This window comes from Callospermophilus lateralis, chromosome 10 (assembly GCF_048772815.1).
Source record: "Callospermophilus lateralis isolate mCalLat2 chromosome 10, mCalLat2.hap1, whole genome shotgun sequence".
Classification (NCBI taxonomy): domain Eukaryota; kingdom Metazoa; phylum Chordata; class Mammalia; order Rodentia; family Sciuridae; genus Callospermophilus; species Callospermophilus lateralis.
The window spans coordinates 114,207,407-114,228,248 of record NC_135314.1 but is presented as its reverse complement, the minus strand read 5'-3'; the positions used below and the strand labels follow the sequence as shown (position 1 = coordinate 114,228,248).

The 20,842-nt window shown below is 47.8% G+C and overlaps 1 protein-coding gene across 1 annotated transcript; it reads right to left on the bottom strand.

The window, feature by feature from the left end:
• Positions 1–6,665: 6,665 nt before the first annotated feature.
• On the bottom strand, positions 6,666–20,842 carry Zic4 (Zic family zinc finger 4). Its single transcript, XM_076868247.1, has 4 exons — positions 20,758–20,842; positions 13,939–14,556; positions 9,083–9,398; positions 6,666–6,745 (listed from the first exon to the last, which is right to left on the bottom strand). Coding segments are annotated over exons 1-4 (1,005 nt in total). The 5' UTR covers positions 20,828–20,842; the 3' UTR covers positions 6,666–6,744.

Here is a 20,842-nt window from a genome sequence, read left to right as displayed (position 1 = left end):
TTACTCAGTAAGTGCAGCAGCAGTAAAAATGGGGAGGGTTTTTTTTTTTTTCTTTTTTTTGGGGTATGTTTGGAACATTTATATTTTTCTCAGGTGAAGTGGCTGAATAGGAATTGCTTATATGCATCAGACAACTCTTCAATTCTCTCAGAAGAAATAAATAAGCGAATCTTTGGAAAGGCAGACATATCTTTCTTGACTTAGAAATGTACACATTTCCAGCAAAATGCTTTTTAGCAAGATGCTCAGAATATTCTTTAAAAACTGTAATACAGGGTCTGGGTTGTGACTCGGTGATAGAGCACTTGACTGGCATGTGTGAGGCACTGGATTTGATTCTCAGTACCACATATAAATAAATTAAAGACAGAAAGAAAGAAAAAATAAAAGCCTATCATCAACTTAAAAAAATGTAATACATTGTTGAATGCAAATGCTAGAGGCCTCCATTAAACCCTGAATAAGACCTTGCTATGGCAAAAAGAAAGGACCTTGATCTATTTACACTTCTCCTTAATTCTGGCAAAGAATACCCTGTCCTCATCTGGCTAATATGATCTTGTGTGCCAGCCAGTCAGTCACAACACAAGAGAAAACTGGATCATCCTTCTGATATTCTAAATTAATCATCTGATGATGTTGGTGGTGGATATTTTTCTTTCTTTTTGCCATTACCTGCAATAGCATGGCATAGCATCATGCATTTGCCTAATTTTGGTTTATTCCTTCTGCACACATTTCCCAGGGCTGTCCATTTATTTTGAGGTTCAGAACCCTGTGCACAGCCCTGCTCACCTTGTTTTGAATTGATCAATATCCTCAATCCAGATTTTGATTCATGTTATCTACACTGGCTCTACAGGAGAAAAAAAAAAATGTGGGACCAATTTCAAAGTCAATCTGCTAGGCCACATTTACATTAGATTAACCTGTATCCTAAGGAATTTTTTTCCCTTTCTCTTTTCACAAAGCTCCTTTGATGTTTGTAAAGCAACTTGAAGATTCAGAGGAAACTCCAGCCCCCCTCCCCCATTGTCTACTGAGTTGAATTTCTTTCATCGTCATTTTTTTTTTTTCTGAAGGACTTTGGAGTCTGAGCTCATGATGACCTTCCTAGAAAAGTTCTGTTTCTCTTCTTCATGGGAGATATTTGGGTGAAAAGGCAGCACAGTCCTGATTCCCAGATAGAAAGCTGGAAACAGCAGAATGTCATTGTAGAATATTCAGTCACTTGGTGACCAAGAGGTTATTTGTTTTCCCTGAAATAAGGATTAAGTAAGAAAAAAAAAATCATGATTGTGAAAGAGTTCCTGGTGAATTCCTAGGAGGAAAGTACTTTTTTGGTGACTTTTATGCCCACTGCCCTGTCACTCTACTTCCCTCTCACGTTTACCGGCCTCCACACTTGAGTCTTAAGAAGCCCCACATGGGACTCACAATAAACCGCAGAGACTTATGATAAAAATAAATCACCATCACTGCTGGCTGGGCCCTGGAGTTTAGTACAATGCCAGAGTCTTAACAAGTCATAAGGGTAACATTAAGGCTATCAGTTTCTTCAGCATTATTCTGTACTGAAATAAACTCAGTTCTCTCAAATTTTTCTTTGGCCTTTAAAAAATAAATTGCATCTCTGCCTCAGTTTCTGGCTGCACAGGGCTCTGGAATTCTTAGAAAAAAAAAACCAAAACAGTCAATAAAGTACCTGGACCCTTAACTATTCTCCGGGCTGCCTGAGGGAGGCGCACACTGCTGGGGAACTTGGGGCCCCTTCCTAGATGGATGCCTAACTTTCTAGGAGGAACTAGAGAAAGCCATCTTGTTTACTGAGGCACTATGGGGCATGTCTGAAAGTTGGAATTTCAAGTCATAGGAATAACAACTAGCAGCCAGTAAACCTAAAGGTTTCAAGGTTGTCTTATATCACAAGGTCGCTGAAGATAATACAGCATTAAAAAAAAAAAAAAAAAAAAAAAAAAAAAAAAACCACGGAGGCGGTTCATTTCCTTCCATTATACAAACAGGGAGCTGAATCACAAGGAAGGGCACAAAGTTAGTAGGTGGACAAGTGAGACAGACAGTCTCTTTCTATCCAAAGTTTTTCCACCAAAGTCACAGTTTTTATCAGGTGCTTTAATGTGGAGTTGGAATAGAGGAGTGAGGGTAGGGAAGGGAGGGTCATTAGCAGGCTAATAGTGCACCAAATTACTGCTGTAGAGTAGGCATGGGTAACTTTCCCAAAGGACAAGTGAAATGATTCTAGGATGAGGTTTGCTATGGACACTAGGAGAATCAAAGTTCACACCATCCCAAACTGCTAAAATAATAATAATAACAGCAGCAGCAGCAGCAGCAGCAGCACCTGAAAGTAAAGCATTCTCTCGGGGTGGCTAGGAATCAAAGTGTCCCAGCACTTCCTCTTTCCTCTCTTTCTAGCCCCCGGGTTCCTCCGTTCTAACTTGGACTAGGAAGTTTCAAAGGCAGGCTTTGCTTCTCCAAAACCCCAACGTGGGGTGCAAGGGCAGCTGGTCCTCCAATGCTCCCTTTTCTCTGCATTCTCTCCAATGGTTCAGGTCGCGACTCCCAGGTTCTTCGCTGAACAGGGCTTTCTTGGGCCTGACGGGGAGTTGGGATCTCCTCTAGAGGCCCCAGGAGGAGCAGCTGTGAGCAGGAACAGCCACACCGAGCAGGGAGCACTGAGCCAGGAAGGGCCCTGACTGGGGGTGTCGACCTCTTTCCTAATCGCCACTTTCCTGCACCACAATGATTTAATGTGTGCTCTGTCCCAAAGTTGAGACAGACCGGGTTGAGAAGACCAAAGCAAGAGAGGGGCTCCTCCAAGCAGTCGCTGAGCTGCAGGTGGTGGTGATGGGGTTCTGCAATTGGGACAGGTGGGGAACCTGGTGTAGTGCCCACGCCCAGGGCCCTCGCCCACATGGAAAGTCTTGGTTTCCCCTGGTGGCCTCCCTACTCACCCTGCGGGTCTCCCTCCCGCCTCTGCGCTCTGGGATCCCTTTCCCCAGCGCTCTGCCCAGGGCTGCTGCCCTTGAACCGTGAACTGGTTCTCTAAGGAGACCTAGCAATTCCACCACAAGAGCCACCGTCCTCTCCTCCACGACACTTCCCAGCCAGACCCACGGAAACCAACTTCTCAGCAATCGAAAAGGTGCCAGGGCTTTAGCTGGAAGTCACCAGTCTGCGCCAGGTGGTGGAGGGGAAGAAGGGCGCTGGTAATCTGGTGACGCAGTGACTTTAGTGGAGACAGAGAAGAGGACTCTAGTGATTCTGAAACATTTGAAATGCATTCCGAGTGGCAGGCCAGATAAACTGTGCATATGCATCAGATGCTGAAACCCAACAAAGGTATCAACTAGGATCCAAGGAAGAGTCATATGGGCTGTAGCCTCTCAGTGTCAAGGCTAGGACCTTCGCAGATGTCTGAAGGTAGGATGGTGCCTCCCCTACTTGCCCACTGAGCACGATTCAGCTAGAAAGACTCCTGCAGGGCTCTCTGAGGTACTATGCCAGAGTTCTGGCAGGACTTGGGGTCAACTGGACCTTTCTTGTTCTTTCCTTGGTTTGATTCCTGTCAGCCACCAGAGTTTCCAAATTCAAAGGTGGTTTGTGAGAGTGTTCACCCCTGGCCCCCAGAACCATGGGAAGAAAGCCTTTCCAGGCAGACACAGGTCAGTCACCCTTTTCCCTTCTGTAAATCAGTTGATGCCATTGGGGTGAAATTGAGGCAAGAGCTGTGTTTCCCAGGATGGCCATTTTGGTGGGCCCTCCATTGGGCTGCCTAGGTGAGGTCCCAAATATGTTTCTGTGAAACCATAAAGAAAGAAGGGGAGAGAACTGTGGGCTGCGGTAGGACCCCAAATCTCCTATGATGATGAAGCAATAACAGGACATCCAGATTCAAAAGACAAAGGAAAACAACACATCATTTATTTCCAAATAAAATAGCAAAATGGAGCTCTATGTACACAAAGGACTTCAGAGGGGAAAAGAATCGCAGGTTTTATTTCATTTACATTTACATGATTCCAAAAAGATTATGAGCCTCAACTTTGATTCAACAATCAAAGTTCATTCAACAATCACTTTCAGTCAAATACATAACAACTTCTTTTTTTTCTTTCAAATTAGTTCATAATTTAACTGATGCTAAGGGGACAGATGATAAATCACAAAGTGTGGGTAGAGAAGGTACCAAATAGTCTAGAGTTTCACTCAGGCTTTCCTGTATGTGTGAATTATGATTATAAAATGTTTGCCTGTCTGTATAATTCACATTCATTGCAATCATTACATTTTCCCATAAATTAGCGATATAAACAAACATATGGAGACCTCCAGTAAACAAATAAAATCAATATAAGAGACAACATTTTGCAGCAACTATAATAACAGCATGGGTTACAGCTTGGGGAAACTTCTTTACAAATCATTTAGTCAGCACACACAGGGTGGGGGGATGGGCACATCCTTGTTGATTTAAACCACCTTTAAAACCACAACAGGAGGTTGGGGAACCTGAACAAGGGTAAAAGTTTCTTTCCTGGGCACAATATAAAGTGAAGAACTGCACATTTGGGAGGGGGAGGGGAGAATGAGCATTAGCATGCACTTTTTGGTCACTACCACGTAGACCAAACCTTCGGAACTCCAATTACCAAGATTCTGAAGAAAATAGGAAATTATTAGAATGTCTTTCTCCCTTCAGCCACTGTCCTTTTAGTTAATGGCATAAAGGGCTTGCTGATTGCTACTAGGGAGAGGAAACACACAATGGGTCTATTTTTAGCAAGAGTTGCCTTTGAAGGAGGAAATACAAAAAAAAAAAAAAATCCTGGACTGCAGCCTCAGGTTCCAAGAATCTCAGGCAAGAAAATGTAAAGCCTGAGGGGTCTCCAAAGAAAGCTCCTCCAGGTAACCCATCCTGGGCTGATAAAGTGCAGGCCAGAGCCAAGAGCATCAGACATACAAGTATGGACTTTGGGTATGTACCCTTTGCCTGCACCCTCTCTGCATTCTTTTTCCCATGTTCCAGAGCTGGAGCAAAGGGTCCCCCAACATCTGCACACTTCACCAGGCCCTGACCCTGAGGGCTAGGCAGTCCTTTTGTCTTTCTCTTAGCAAGACTTATCCCTAAAGTTATCTATTGGTGTAGTGTGTGGATATTTTTTAAAAGAAGTTTGATTTTATCTCTTTAGAAACGGTTTGAAACTAACGGGGTAGAGGGAGTTTGACAGAGAGGAGAACAAATCGCTGACAAAGAACCTTTTACGTTTCATCAGCGTTGTTAGGACGACAAGCAGGAATGTCTCAGATAATAACTCCCACTTCAAAGATTTCTCAGCTCAATAGAAAGCGGACCATCCTTTTTATTCAACCACAAGGACTGGCACTAAAGAAGACTCCACTGTTTGATTTTTTTCCACCGTGTTTATTTTCCTCTATTCACTGGGGTACTTGGATAAAATAAACAACAAGACAATTAAGGGAACATGGACTTCTAACTTTCCTGCCATCTTCCCTATCCCCTTGGCCTTGGGCTTTTGAGTTCGTACCCAAGGCCAGCCCAGGCCTAAGGATACCACACACCCCAGTCCCTGGGCAGAAAAAAGTTTAGGGGTTGTAAGAGTCTTTTGGGATGGAGGGTCAGAGACCAGTACCAGGAGCCAGAGTAGAAATGTCCCTGTGGAACAGTGTGATTTCCCCAGACTTCCCCAGGGTGGCTCCCTTCCCCCCAATCCTTCATCAAATTCAAACCCACATCCTGCTAAAGATCCAGAGAGGCGCTTCGCACAAAACTGAGCTAGGGATGCTCATTTGTTAAGCTTCTGAGGTTGCCCTAAAGTCATTTACTCCTGACCCTGGAGCCTCTTTGGGGCGCAGTCAAGATGCACGGAGTCCGGCTCCTCCCTTTCCTGAAAGCGTCCGGGTGCCAAAGCCCCCTACATCAGGGTGCAGGGTGAACCCCTAAACTCAGGCGAGGCAGGTCCTAGGGAGGAAGTATATACTGGAGAGCACAGTGACAGTATTAAATGGCGTGAAAGCAAAGGTCAGCGCAAATGTATCTTAATAGAGTGTCTGCAGTGAAGTGTGCCGCCTTTGAAGCGGCCGCTCCCCGCGCGCATTTCCATGGCGAGCCTAACACGGCATGCTGATGCACCGTCAAACTCACACTTTCAACCCCAAAACCCGACTCTTTGAACAACCCGAGCTTGATTAGACCTTTCTCCTTTTCTTTCCCCTCTTACAAACCATTTCCTCGCCTTTAGAAACTCGCCATCAAACCCAAATGCGCCCTCTGATCACCGCAGAAAGCAGAAACAAAGAGGGCTGAGCGGCGATTCAAGCGGCCCTTTTCTTCCCTCACATTATTATCCATTTTTATTATGATCGGGAACAAGTGCCCATTCGCGTGGGTTTTGTTTACCGGAAATTAAATGAAAATGATTTAGTCCGCGTCAAACAAAAATATATACTTGTATACACAAGAAAAAAGGCCTGTTAGACGTAAATATTATGTCCTTAATGAAAAGCCTGGACGGGCTCCAGGCTCGGCCTTTCAGGATTTCAGTGCGACTTGCCCATTGCCATAGAAATCCTAACTTACCATGAAGATGCACCGTGGCGAAGAAACACTGCTTTGTGTGCGGGCCCTTTGATGTCGCAGGCACGAGATGCGGGCGCTCAGCTGCGCAGGCCGAGATTACCTTGCGAGCAACGCGGTGGACATCTGTAACAAGCGAATGAAAAATTAAAGGCGATTAGTGATCGACCAAACACTTTTATTTTATTTCGTTATTTTGGATTGGGGTGAAGACGAAATGCGGTGCTTAGAAACAGAAGGGAAAGAAGCGATTCCTATTTGAAGAGGGACACTCTTTAAACATCTCCAGGAGAAGCAAGTTTGGCAGATGCCCTCCACACCTTGGCGGTGGGGCTAGTGTGCCCTGATGGGAACCAGTTTCCTTTCGATTGCAGCTCTGGCCTGACGGCCTCTGGACCCTATTGTAGTGGGGGCTAGGAAGGGATTGCAGTCTCCCTTCCTCAACAACAGATTCACCAAAGACGTATTTGGAAGATTTCAGTTTTTATTAGGGGCGATCAGAACGGTCCCTTTCAGATAGGATTTTATTTGGTGGAAGTTGTGGGGGTTGCAGGGCAGGCGTGAGAATTGTCTAATATATTCTCAAGAGGAGCGAATACAATATCCCTCAGAGTGGCAGAGGCAGAATTTGTTCCAGCTTTTGGGTTTTGTTGTTGTTGTTTGTGGAAATTTTGTTGTTGTTTGTTCGTTTCAGGGCTGGGGTTCGAACCCAGGGCCTCACTCATGCTAGTCAAGACCTACAGAACTGACTTACATCAGGGTTCAGCTTTTAAATTTGAACTGCTGAAGGTTCCCCCAGGGAAGAATTTAGCGGCCCCCCCCCCCCATCCCATACACTTGTTTCCAAATTCTTAAAGAATTGCCATGGGTCCTTCAAACCTCCTCTCTTTTTTCTTCTTCCTTTCATATTTTTTCTTCTTCATATCTCAGCTAGGATTGTGGGGCAGCCCCCATTCTCCCTGCAGAGGGTGGAAGACTGGGAAACAGACCCCTTTTCTGTTTTTTTTTTTTTTTTTTGTTTTTTGTTTTTTGTTAACCCCTTTGGCAACAATTCCAAAGGCCTTCCCTCTCCCCCGCCCCCAACATCTGGTTCTTTCTTCTAGGGACTTCACACTAAGCATATCAAATACACATTCAATCTAGACCCACTGATATTGTTCCTTTACAGTATTTATTTTTGTAGTTTCTCTCCCACCCAACCCTTTAAAAATAAGACAACATTAGGTGATTTTTGAGAAAGACTGTGACAGAATTGACGCCATTCACCCAGACACCTTGCCTAGGTCAAGCCCTGTTGGCTGTGGAGGCCTGGATTCAGTGACGTCATCAGCCAGCTCCACACTCCCAGCCCAAGCACCTACAAGATTGAAAGGCCAGCGCCTGGACAGGGATAGGGGGTGGGTTAGAGGACCCGAGGCCTCCTAAGGTTGAATCCTGAAACCTCTCTGGCAGCTCTTTTGTTTGTATTTCCTGTAGTTTTGGACTCCCTACCCCAAGTATACAATGTATATAGAATCCCTGATCATACAGGCAGGCAGACCTACATATTTGAATGCCTAGGCCAGTCCATGGGGGTGGAGATATATGACTTCCAGAGAAAGGGGCTAAGCACCCCGTTATCTCCTGTATGGATGCTGTGAGAAAAATTGGAATTTGGGCATTATTTTAAAGGAAAACTAAGGAAGGGGAAATTGGGGGGGGGGGTGTGAGGGGAGCTAAAGAAAAAAGAAATGGGAGACAAGAAAATGGCTGTGGAATTCTGTAGGCCACTTTCCAGAATCTGATCTCCTGAGGTTGGGAGTGATGAGAGAGGGGAGGGGACAGGAAAAGGAGGCTCCGACTGGGAGCAGGAAAGGGAGTGGGGGAGGGGGCAGTTCAGGCCTCAACGAAAATTTTTCCCGTTCTATGAACCTCGTGGGGACTTTGGTGGCCTTACTTTTGCCACCTGCAGTTGCCAGAATTGCAAATAAATTCTGATTTATTTTTGTTGTTGTTCCATATGCCTCTCTTCCTTTATCCTTAACATTGGATTCATGCACTCATGAGGGGGTGGTGGGGTGTAGGGGATAACTGTAGAATAAATATGGGGACCAATTTTTGTTTTAAAATAATGCATAATCAACATACTCTGTGAGTATTGATAAATGAGTATGTTGACATACTCAATTATCAATACTCAGTGACCTCTGGAAAGTTTTAGTGGTAGCCGGCCCGCCGGCTTGCTTCCTTTTTCTTCCTTCACTTCCTTCCCCTCCCTCCCTTCCTTCCTTTCTCTCTGTCTTCAAGCCTCAGTACCCCGGCCTAGACTCCAAGTGGGGGGTGTACGCTGAAGCAGCAACCACAGAGGCAGACCTGATACCGGAGGTGGCGGCGGCAGCGGCAGCAGCAGGGCCAGGAAGTGCCTTGGGGCTGGGGGTCGCGGCAGGAGCAGCCGCGGCGGGGCCCGCGCCCTGACACACGTACCATTCGCTCAGGTCTGTGCCGCGCACTGCCACCGCCGCTGAGGAGGCCACTGGGGGTTCGTGGCTGCAGTCTGACGAGGGCGATACGAGGGCAGATGGTGTAGCAGAGTCGTAACCAGAACTCGGCGGCGGCGAGCGACCATGCACCTTCATGTGCTTACGAAGAGAGCTGGGGTGCGTGTAGCACTTGTCGCAGCCGCGCACCTTGCACGTGTATGGCTTGTCACTCGTATGCACGTGCGAATGCTTCTTTCGGTCGCTGCTGTTGGCGAAGCGCCGCTCGCAGCCCTCGAACTCACACCTGAAAGGCTTCTCTCCTGGCGGAGGCAAGGCAGAAACATTAGTGCGCGTGGGCACTATGCTCACAATTGCCATCCTAGGCTCACAATTGCCATCCCTCCATTCCTCTTTCATTTTATCAATTAAAAAAACATTATTATTATTTTTAAATCCTTCTCCTCCACACTCAGGTTGGGCACCCCTCTCCACGCAGAGAGCGCGCCCCGGCTTCCTGGCGACCCCTCCCTCACGCCTCCACCCCTCCCCCTCTTCCCTCTGGACCTAGGGGGAGGGTAAAGAGGAGGAGCGACAATGACTCCATCTTAGTCGAGTTTCATTCTCGAAAATCTGATCCACTCGGGTTGTTTTCCTCCAAATTTTATCCATTAGGAGCCAGAGGCACCTTTACCCTGAGAATACATACAGTTGACTGAAGAGCTCACATCTGCTCTATTTAAAATTGCAGTTCTAGCCAAACGTCTCTGCCACCACCATTCCCGCCCAGCGGTCTACCCCTCACATACCCCTTCCCGTCCCAAAAGTAGCTTTTGTGAAAACGCCAAAAGCGATGAAATGATTTAAGAGGATACGTGTGTATAATATAGGTCCTTGCTTCGGGGTAAGGTATTCGGAGCAATGATGCACCTCAAAGGCGACTTTTGCGGGAACTGAAGCCTCCTCCCCCATCCCTTTTTTTTTTTTTACCCCCTGAGGGCAGGCGTTTAGCAGCATTCTTCAAATCTTGCTAAACCATCCGATTCCTCCAGATAGGTTCATCGGCTATATTTTATTATGCACCTCCAGCAATCTCTCGGAGACCCTGCAGTGTGCAGTTCGTCTTCTCAGTCCAAACTGTGTAAGGTCTCCTGGCCTCCTTGGACCACCCCGCCCGCTGTTGGGCTTCGGGAGGTCTGAGCCAAGGGGCCGGCGCGGGAGGAGCCACCCAGCCAATTCGTGACCTGAGGTCTCTCTCCCAACCTTGTCCGAAAGCACCGCAGCTTGGGCGGGGGGGCGGGGGGGAAGGTGAACGCAACTGCTGCGATCAGGCCAAGTCCGGTTCGGAGGCCAAGCGGTGGCCTGGCCTGGATAGGCCCGCTCGGATCATGGCTGCGATGCCCTGCAGAGCCCAGGAAAGGCGCGAGATCAAGATAGGGTGAAACATTGGCGGGACCAAGCCCCAAATCCCGGAGCTCACTACAGCCTGAATTCGCGGGCGTGAGGGGGAGGAAAGAACCCTGAGAACCCGGAAGCCCAAGTTCCTGCCCGAGCTGCAAATGCTGCGGAAATGGGGGCGGAGAAGGAGGTGTCTAGGGCTTTAAACAAATGGATGTAGCGGAGAGCTCTGGGTCGAGGGAATCGCTACCTAGCGTCGAGCTGCAGAGCAAGAGATGTGCGGGAGAAGTACTGTTGGCTGTGTGTTTGCTTCTCGGGTCGCTTCCAGGAAAGATAGGTGCTTTTTGCCAGGTTTGAACAAACAAAGCCTCTATTCCTAGCACTGATGAGGCTCCCGCTGAGCCAGAGGTTTGCACACAAGCATCTGCTCAGGCAGCGGCTTGTGAACCCGGGACTCGGACACCGCCCAGTCGTTGGGTTCACCCCCTGCAGGAGTAGTGCTATATATCAGGCCCTCTGGAAGGTGCTGCCCTCTGCTATTTCCTGGGACACTGTCAACGTTTTATAAAAAAGTGGACGAAAGATACTCTCTATTTGCGCCTATTTTCTCCCCACGGATTCCTGCCAGCGTCTGCAAATTCAAAAAAAAAAAAAAAAAAAAACCTTTTTTCTTTTCTCTTTCTAAAATCGCACATAAAAAGAAACATGTAATTCAGAGCCTGCAAAAAAGAACAAAATTCTGATAAAATAGTGGAGGAACAGAATTTGAGGCTGATTTCCCTTCGCCCCAGAAAAAATAATTCCCGCCACACACTTAATCCAGTCTTGTGAGCTGTTCCTTGAACAAACTGATAAGACAAACTGATTTCAACCCAGACGAGGAGCAGGGGGGTGGGGGGGAAAGCAGTGTACTGAGGTGATTCGTACAGCCTGGAAGTTCGCAGGCCCCAGGGAGGCCAGGTGAAGCCGCGCCCCAGCGCTCTCCCGAGCTGCAGGAGGCGCCCTGGTCCCCTTACTTGACATCCATCCCGCCCCCCGCCGACAGTCTGCTGTCGCCCTTCCCCTCCCCCTGGTCCCGGCGCTGAGCCCGCCCGGAGAGGCTTGAGCCCGGGACTGCGCGGTGAAAGGCCCAATCTTCTCCCAGGGGCTCTGCAGTTGGAAAAGGCCTCCTTCCCTGCCCCGAGCCAGGTTCGCAGGACAAAGTTCGGAAGCGTAGGGGCGGCCGGGCCAGCGCCATTTTCTCGCACTTGTGGCTGGGTCTGCTTTTCCTGGTGACTCCGCCCCAGCGCAGTCTCTGCTTCTCTGCCTCGGATCCCCAGCCCTGATTCTCTATCCGCCGCTGGGGAAGGTGGGGGACCCCCCCCCCCCAGCTGAAAGGTTCCGGGAGGGGCTCCTGGAAGTGGGGTCCCGGCAGAGCACGGTGGCTGGCCCCGCGCCTCGTTCGCCGAGGCACCATTGTTCCAGGATCGCTGTGACCACCACAAAGTGAAACCTTTCGGCGCGGGCAGTCGCCTCCAAAGCCGGGCCTGGGATTCAGATCCGAGAGAATCTCAACTCCTGAGAAATCTGCTCCTGTTCGCCGCTTCCGCGACTCGAGGAAATGAAACGCCATTAATATTTGAAAAGGCAATTATTTTCCTGTTGCATCGAGAACTGTCTTCATGAATAATTTGTAGTGAGGTCTATTGCCATTTGAGAAACATTTTCTCTCTCCTCTCTCTGTCTCTCTTCTCTTTTCATTACTTAGGAGGGGTTTGAGGGAACGCTGGAGCAGGAGAGACTGTCGATTTTTTTTTTTTTTTTTTAACTCAAGCGGTAATGAATCAGGACTGCGAGCGAAAAGAACGCACAGAATTCTGTCCTGAATAGATGCAAACCTGAGAGCCAGCCCTGGCGCACGGAACTTGCTTCTCTGCTGTAGGTCGATTGCGCTAAGAATTTAACCATTTTCTGCTTCACAGACTTCAAACAGTGGGCCGGCAAAGAGCAGTAAAAGTTTGTTTGTTTAAAAACCCCTGTCATTAAAGATGAGTTTCTTCTCCAGCTTAGAACTGCGCGTCTACCTTCCAGGTGCCAGCTGCCGGCTCCTGGAGTAGCAGGCCTGCAGGTCGGGGTCAGGATCTTACCCATCCCCCCCCTACCCTGGGGGATATAACGAAAGAGGGGGCAGATACTTGCGAGAGGGTGGGGGACCCCAGAAAGAGCTCGAGAAAACAATAAGCCTCCAGTTATACTCCGAAAATAAAATACAATATTCAAAGTGGACTTTGGTCTTTCCTCCGAACATGTCAGTGTCCTAGGTCTAGACCTTCATGGAGAAGGCAAGAGTTTAGAACAAGATTAGCAAGCTTCTTTCGGCACTTCCAACCTAAGGGGGTTCTTTGGCTGTAACAATGGTTGGTTTTGAAGCAAGCAAAGGAGTAAGGAAAGGCGCAGGGTAGTAAAAGTGGAGCACCAAGCCGGAACTTATTTCATCTTCTGGTCCCCCCCACCCGCCCCCTTCACCCGCCCCCAAAATGGGGGAGGGGAGATGTCGACTTCTTAAACTTCGAGGGAGGGGGAGGAGTAAGAAGCGTGCAAACAATGGCTGCTAAACTAATTAATGTAACTTCACATGCTATTCTGGAAGTGTGAAAACTTTCTTCTTGCAATTGTATTAATTAGATGCTTCTGGCCAGAAGAGTTCAACTTTGCAAGCTCATGCGCGAGGCTCCTTTTCTTTCTGTTAACTAGAACTAACAGATGTGGTTGACACATGTCCCTATTTCGCTTAACAGCTCGGTAAATGACATTTAAGTCGGATGAGTCCCGTTGGGTCTCTGCTAAGATAAGAGGGTTAGCAAAACCTTTCTGCTGTCGGGCCAGCAAGACTCACCAAAAAGGGTAAAAGTTAGCCTATGAGACTCCCAAATCCTAAAGAAAGTGCTAAGGATCTGATGACCCCTCAGTCCAAGTGGCAGGCAGGTTGTGAGGCTGACAGGAAGAAGAGTTCTGTCCCTCCATGCTAAAGAGATGAAGAAAAATTAGGCAATTGTTCCCCTGTTTTTAAGACTTTGAGGAGCTGAGCTGTTTTTGAAATGACTTAAAAATCAATCTCCAGGGTCTGGGGGTGTAGCTCGGAGATAGAGTACTTGCCTAGCATGCGTGAGACTCTGGGTTAGATCCCCAGCATAGCGAATAAATAAATAAATGGAACTCCATAAGCATACATTTGCCCATACAGTGTCGGAGGCACGTTCACCCTTGTCCCCCAGAGCAGAAATCCTGCACTGTTCTCCCTACACACAGCCTCCGGAAACTTCTGTGATTCTAAGAATAGAAGCGCATAATTAATATTTTATGGATTTGGCTCATGGAAACAATACCAAAATACCTCCCTCCTCCCCTCAGTTGGAACTTGAGGAAATCCAGACCCGAGGGCCTGCTTCCCCAGAGGGTCCGCACGAGACAGCGCCGAATACTGACCTGTGTGAGTTCGTTTGTGTATTTTGAGATTTTCTGATCTAGCAAAGACCTTCCCACACCCCGGGAAAGGACAGGGGAAGGGCTTCTCGCCCGTGTGCACGCGGATGTGATTTACAAGTTTGTATTTGGCTTTGAAGGGCTTGCCCTGTCGCGGACACTCCTCCCAGAAGCAAATGTGGTTGGCCTGCTCCGGGCCGCCGACATGCTCCACGGTGACGTGCGTGACGAGCTCGTGCATAGTGCTGAAAGTTTTGGAGCAGAGGCGTGGGGGCACATGGCCATCGGCCGCCAGCCACTTGCAGATGAGCTCCTGTTTGATGGGCTGGCGCATGTAGCGGAAGAAGGCGCCAGGGCCGTGGGACGCGGCGAGGTTCACTGTCAGGTTCATGCCGCCGTAGCCATGCAGGGCCGCGGCAGCTGCCAGGGCGTCGCTGCGGGCCGCCGACCCTGGCGCGAAGGGCTCAGGCCGTGCGTACATGTCTCCGGGGAGCCCCAGACGCAGGAGTCCGTTCAAAGGACGGCTGTGAGAGGCCTGGTGAGGCTGCTCGTGAAGGCCTGGGAATACCGAGGGGCTGGAAGCGGCGGCGAACTGGGGGCCATGGTGTCCGGAGCTGCTACCTGTTGTCGAGACAAATAGCGCGCGTGAGAACCAGTGGCGTGGGCAGCGAACTTCCCTGGGCCCCGGGGGGCAGGCCCAGCCCAGCCGCACCGCGGCTTCTGCGGTCAGCTGGGATCAGGAGCCAGTCTGCTCTCCCAGTGAACCCGGTAGACAGAGCAAGGCCATACGCCTTCACCACGGTCAGGCCAGGCTGCTGTTCCGGAGAGTCCCCTGCCGCGCCTTGACCTCGTGAGGGATGGTAGCGGTAGGGTAGGTGGAAGGGGCAGCAAGGATGAGTCTGTGGGTTGCTGGGGGAACCTGGCCCCTGCCCGAAGGGGATCCGACCTAAGCCTCAAGCGCACTTTGGAGGCCAGAACCCTGGGGCGCTCCGGGACTCCGCTCCCTGCCCCTGAGTGGAGGTGATAAGAAGTGGTGGTGTTGGAGGTGGTGATGTTGGAGGTGGTGGTGGTTCTGAAGTGCCCCAGTCATATATATTAATTTCAGTGCCCTGCTTGTTTGGGAGAGGGCGGCCTGCAGCATCCCGGCCCGTCCTCCCTAGAGCTTCCTGTGCCAGTCACTAATGCCACCGTCACCTGACAGAGAGGAGGGGTAAGGATACCCCCCCACACACACACACACACGCAAAGATTTAAAAAACTTGTACAAAGTGGGTTTTTCCCCCTTTAAGTTTTGGGTTTGGGGTTTTAGCTCCCCCCCCCACCCCCGCCTTTAATGTCTACGTGAAATCCCGTACACTACAGAGGCAACAGCAGGGCGCTTGAGGAAATGAATAGAGATTCAGGGCCGTGGCCGGGGCCCACTGAGAGGAACAATCGCCTAGGTCGCCCATTGGCCCACCGCCCTGCCCGACGTCAGCGATGACAGGTCCAGCCGTTCAGGGTTTCTCTCTCTCTCTCTCTCTCTCTCTCTCTCTCTCTCTCTCTCTCTCTCTCACACACACACACACACACACACACACACACTATGCACACACACACACACACACATACACCAATACACCCGCTTTCCCTCACCCCACCCCCACCCCAATAGCATTTCACGCTTCTACTGCTCATGCGCTCTGACCCAGGCATAGATTCTTTTCTCTCCCCCTTACCCCCCCTCCTCCTCTCCCCTCCAGAAAGCTGCAGGCTGGGGGAATCAGTTTGTCTCAGGGTTCCTGGAAGTGAGCGGGGCTGGGTTATGTCCCCTTTCTCCACCACTTTGGGGAGATTGTAATTGTGCTATGTGTAATATCTGGGCAGATGAGGATACCCAACCCAGTTGGAGTTGATGGGCAGCACCGGTGCTCGGGGATGTTGGTCACCTTGGGCAGTTTGTCCTAGGAGCTGAACGGAGGAGGGGGTCAAGATCCTGGGAGGGGAGGAGGCTGCAGACCAGGCTGCCGGGAACAGAGAAACTCTCAGGCAGGCGGCCTTCCAGCTCAGTTTACTTTCTTGCTTTTTCTCCGCTCTCACCTTTCTCTACTCTTCCCCATTTTCCCTTGGACCCCCTACTATCCTTTGTCTTCCTGATGGTATCTTTTCTCCCCTCCAAGTCTCTTTCGTCTCTTCTCTCTCCCCATTTAGCCTTATTGGCACCTCCCCCCTGTGACTTCCCCACTACCGGACTCTCAAACCTCAGAATCCGGTCCTAACTAGAGCCAGGATTGGGCCTGAGGCGGTAGTGGCTTGGGAGAGGCTGGCCTCGAACCCATCTCAGGGTCTCCTGAGAGGTCCCTTTCCATCCCGAATCACGTCGACCTGCTGGAGGACTGGCCAAAGAAACAAAGGCACAAAGGCGAGGGGCCAGCAACTAGGAGGAAGAGGTCCTCGCCCTAGGGGCTGCCCGGGCCAATCTGGGGTCCTGAGCTAGGTACCCAGACATCAAAAGGAGATTCTGGGGAAGGGTTTTGGGGATCATTCCACTTTCAGCTCTCGCCACTTGTTGCCCGCAGGCCTAGCCTATCTCGCTTTTTGCTGACCTCAGGGTTCTGTAAAAAGTGGACGCCAAGTTTCGCTCAGTCCAGGCTCCCAGGCCCTCTAGAGCCTGGACGCCGAAACACCACCATAGTGGAGTGGGGGACGGTCGGTCGGTTGAAGAAAACTTCAGTTCTGGGCCAGTCGAGTGTGTCATAAACAGGAGGGAGTGTCCTTTGTCTGCGCCGGCCAGCTAGGGTCAGCTGCTTCGTCCGGAGATTTAAAGAACTGCTGGCCCCTAGCTCTGCCTGCTCGCTGTGGTCGAAAATACCAGTCAAAATGCCTGGACCTCCCTGACCGCTGTAAAAAGCACCCCCGCCCCCAAACACAGAAAGGCTTGGATTTTTAAAAGAGAAGTCTTAAAGATTGGATAAAATATCTTGTGCCCCATTAGCAGAGGCAAGTGAAATCTGGGTAAATCACAAGAAACCTCCTAACTTAGAGTTGATCGAACTGCCCAATCCATCCGGAGAACGCAGGAGTATTCTTAAACATTTCCTGATCAGTAAATAAGGGTTTCTTTTACATCATTTAGGAAAAAAATAATTAACATTTATAAAGGTTGACACATTCTTTCAGACTTTCTTCATTTAACACATCCTTCCCCTCTTGAACTTTATCGAGGGATTAACTTCCACAACAATTTCTCTGCTTTGACTAGTCTGGATCTTTCTGCTCCTCCAGCTGGAAGGGCTTGAGCAATTCTGCCAATAGATTCTTTTTCAAATTAAAAACTTTTTTTTTTTTTTTTTTTTTTTTTTAAGAGAGAGGCCAGCAGTTGACTGGCAGACCCCTCCTGATCTCTAAATCAAGGTCTTCCTCACATATTTGACATTAGACTCTCAGGATTTGTCTTCTTTCCTGGCTTTCACTTTCCATGGTTTACTCTTCAGCCAGAGGTGCTCTTCTCTGTCCCTTGATTTGTGGTCCCTTACACCATGATTGGTTAGGCCTGGTCTCTAGAAAGTTGTTCCCAAGTGTCAGTGAGTAGTTTCAAATCTCACCACAGAGCAGAAGGAGGCAGTTCTCCATGTGAGTCTGGGCTGAACCCAGGAAGGGCAAAAATGAACAACCAAAAAATAAAATATTAAAAAAAAAGGCAAAAGAAAAACAATGTGTTTCTCCTTGGGTCTTCTTCACCAGCTGTTTCCACTATCCATATCTCAAGATGAAGCTGTCAGCCTCTGTGGTTTTCAAGCTTAAGTGCAGGGACATTTTGCAAAACTCCAGCAATTAAAATATTTTTACTTCCACTATAACCTTGATGACCTATAACTAACTGTTCCAGATGTTTGTCAAACTCATCATCCACTTTAGCTTTGATCAAAGACCCTGATTTAAGGCTGAGGATAAGGCTCATTGGTGGAGTGCTTGCCTAGAATGTGCAAGGCTGTGGGTTGGATTGTGGAGAGGAAAAAGAAAAAGACAACACTCTGACTTGCTCCAAAATGATCCCTTATATACATACTATGACCTTATTCCCATTAGAAGCTTTGATAACATTACTGACAGAATAGCTGTTGATAAGCAGCTGTTTTAGGCTGGGGACCACTTTAAAAGTCTGATGAGTCTTGTAAAGTTTTAACAGTCCTGTTTTTACTGTCCTTACTTATCATAGAAGAAAATGCTCACTTTCCATTTGCAGGTTGCAAAAGATGCATGTTTTTATCTATCCAAGTTCATGTACCTCCTGAATTCTATGCACTGACTCTGTGAACTCCAAGGGAAGAAAGCAGAAGTTTTATAGAGAGAGAGACTGTCAGTATACTGCATACTTTCTCTTATTAACTTTGCCCTTGAAAAGCTTTGAACATGTGTATGACTTTTTGTGCCAGCAGCAAAAGGGCAGACACATCTGATTCAGCCAAAACCACTGACAGTAACCTGGCCCCATGGAGCTCCTTCCCAGATGCAACCTTCTCTTGAAGCACAGAAAACATCTGGCCACATCCTGGGTAGATGCTTCTTGAGTTGCCAGGGGTCAATGGACCTGCAGGTCACTGAGACTGCCTGATCTTTGCAAGTTTCTTGGAGCCATATGGTCCAAAGCTTGGTTGGCTAAACACAGCAATGGGACCAGACATTCTCTTATGAGGACATTTTCCCCAGAAACAGTGATAGGGAGAATAAAACTCTTTTGTACCCCCCAAAATATTTGCAGGCAATGAACATTGGGCAATTGCATAAGAGTCGTCAAGGTGCTTCTTTAAAATAAGTGCCCAAACAGTATCAAGCTAACCACAAATGGTGATAGAACACCAATGTCTTGGAGGCATGTTTCAGTCTTCAGAGGAATTACTCTGAACTTGGAGAAAGCAAGGGCACAGGTTCCAGATACTGCCAATTAGTCAGGCTGAGGAGTGGTGTCCCCTCACTGGTTTTCAGGCTCTCTTATTCAGAAGTTTATCTCAATTCACTTTACCCCAACACAAATGCTTGGCTGGAGAATTCTATTCCCAGCCTCTCCCAGTGTTACAGCACCATTAGGTCCATTTTCCTGCTTGACTTGGAGAGTAAACAAATATCCTGTAGCCTGAAGGTCTTTCAAAGATGTCAAAAAAGAAGTACTGAAAGGTTTCAGTTGGAGTAGATTCCACCACCAGACTTCAAACAACCCTCAGTCTGCAAAAGTTGCATGTAAACTGGTGCTCAGAATCATGCCCTAAATGCTTTGCTCACCACAGTCAGGCCAATGTAGTGTCATAAACAAGTGATTTTCTAGTCCTACTTTCTAGAAATAGGCCATTTGGTGGCTCTACCATCTGGCAGAGCTCCTCATATTACTGGCTCAAAAATGTCTGACCTCTCTCCCTTGGAAAGGAAAAAGAGATGGAGGAGATTATAAATCGATAGCTGAGCTATTTTTCCATTTTGATTTTTTAAGCAATGCTAACTGATAATTACCTGTTGCAGACTTTGCCCAGAGCATAATCTCAGTAGTTGAGGGCTACACTGCACAGAACCTGGCCAAGTACAGCTTCTGTCATCTGTATGTTCTGCTTCTGAAACTGCAGCCACTTGTTCAGCTCTTTTTCCCTGTTTCTGACCAGGTTACCACTCCAAATGTGGAATATATCTCTTTAGAAGCCATTCACACACAGACTTCAGGATTCCCACAGTGGGAGGTGTCTCCAGTCTTGTGAAAAGAGATAACTTAAGAAGGCTGCCTGTATGTTCAAGCATGAATTGTGCAAAGGAGATGAGATCTATCAGGATTTTGGAAAGGAAAGAAATTCTTCTCTTCTACTGGGGAAATTTGAGCTTTAATCATCACTAATGACACTAAGATTGAAAGAAAACATACTTGGACAAAATTTAATTTTCAAGCAAGGCTTCTGCAAAATGTCTTTTGACAAAAGATTAGGAAACATTACCAAACAATCTTCCAAAACAGTATTAAGGAATCAAAACAATGGAATTTACATAATAACCACATCTGTCTCTTGAGAATTCTGCCCATCAAATCTTCCCAAAATAATATAAGAGAGCCGTTCTCTGAATCATTTATTTTACTTTTGTTAAGAAGGTTGCTTTGCCTACCAACAAGAGAATATCTTTGGAGGTAACTGTTAGCTAGTGGTATAGTGAAATAAAAGGAACTATATGCCTGGAAAGGAAAACACCCAACCCTAAATCACAGGCTCATTCTAAATGGAATATTAAATTAAATTCTTCACAATGAAGGTATTCCTGACAGAGTGGCTGTCAGTCACTCCCTGTTCAGACACCACATTGTGGGAACCGAGTGGTTACCACATTGCAGAAGGCTGGTGTCCCTGGTAAGGATGATGCATATCATGTAAACCCCATCACCAAGATCAAAGTCTGCTTCTTTCATGGAAGCCAATACGTGTCAAACCTCATTCCAATCAAATCGTCCGGAAATGAATTCAAGATGAATATGTCATAGAATAATGTGACAGTGGAATTGCAGAAGGTCAGGGGTGGTTGTTTCAATGAGAGAGTCGTCAAATATTAATTCTAGAACATCCAGATGAGTAGGCATTGAGGAGGATTAGCCAGCTGCTGATAGGATGTTGTGTCATTGATTTGTGTGCAAATGCATTGAACACCAAGGTGTTATTCTAAGTTTCATTTGAACTCAAGAGACTCACCTAAATTCACAACTGAGACTCGGCATAACTAAACAACAACAAAAAATTTTTTTGCACATAAAAAACCCCCAAAAAACAAACCCCCAAATTTCAGTGAATCAATATTTAAAAGGGGGTTTTAACTTACCTGACTCTTTCAGGTTATTTCGGTAAAGCCGCAATCGTTTCCTCATTACCAAGGAAGTCTTGTATCTCATTTTTTAACTTTGAGC

Bases quoted from the DNA above. Each gene is read 5' to 3' on its own strand.
- Zic4 (XM_076868247.1), bottom strand. From the start codon at position 20,827: ATGAGATACAAGACTTCCTTGGTAATGAGGAAACGATTGCGGCTTTAC. The intron at 14,557-20,757 runs GTAAGTTAAAAC...TCTCGACAACAG, and splicing joins AAATAACCTGAAAGAGTCAG to GTAGCAGCTCCGGACACCAT. The intron at 9,399-13,938 runs GTCAGTATTCGG...TGCCTCCGCCAG, and splicing joins ACACAAACGAACTCACACAG to GAGAGAAGCCTTTCAGGTGT.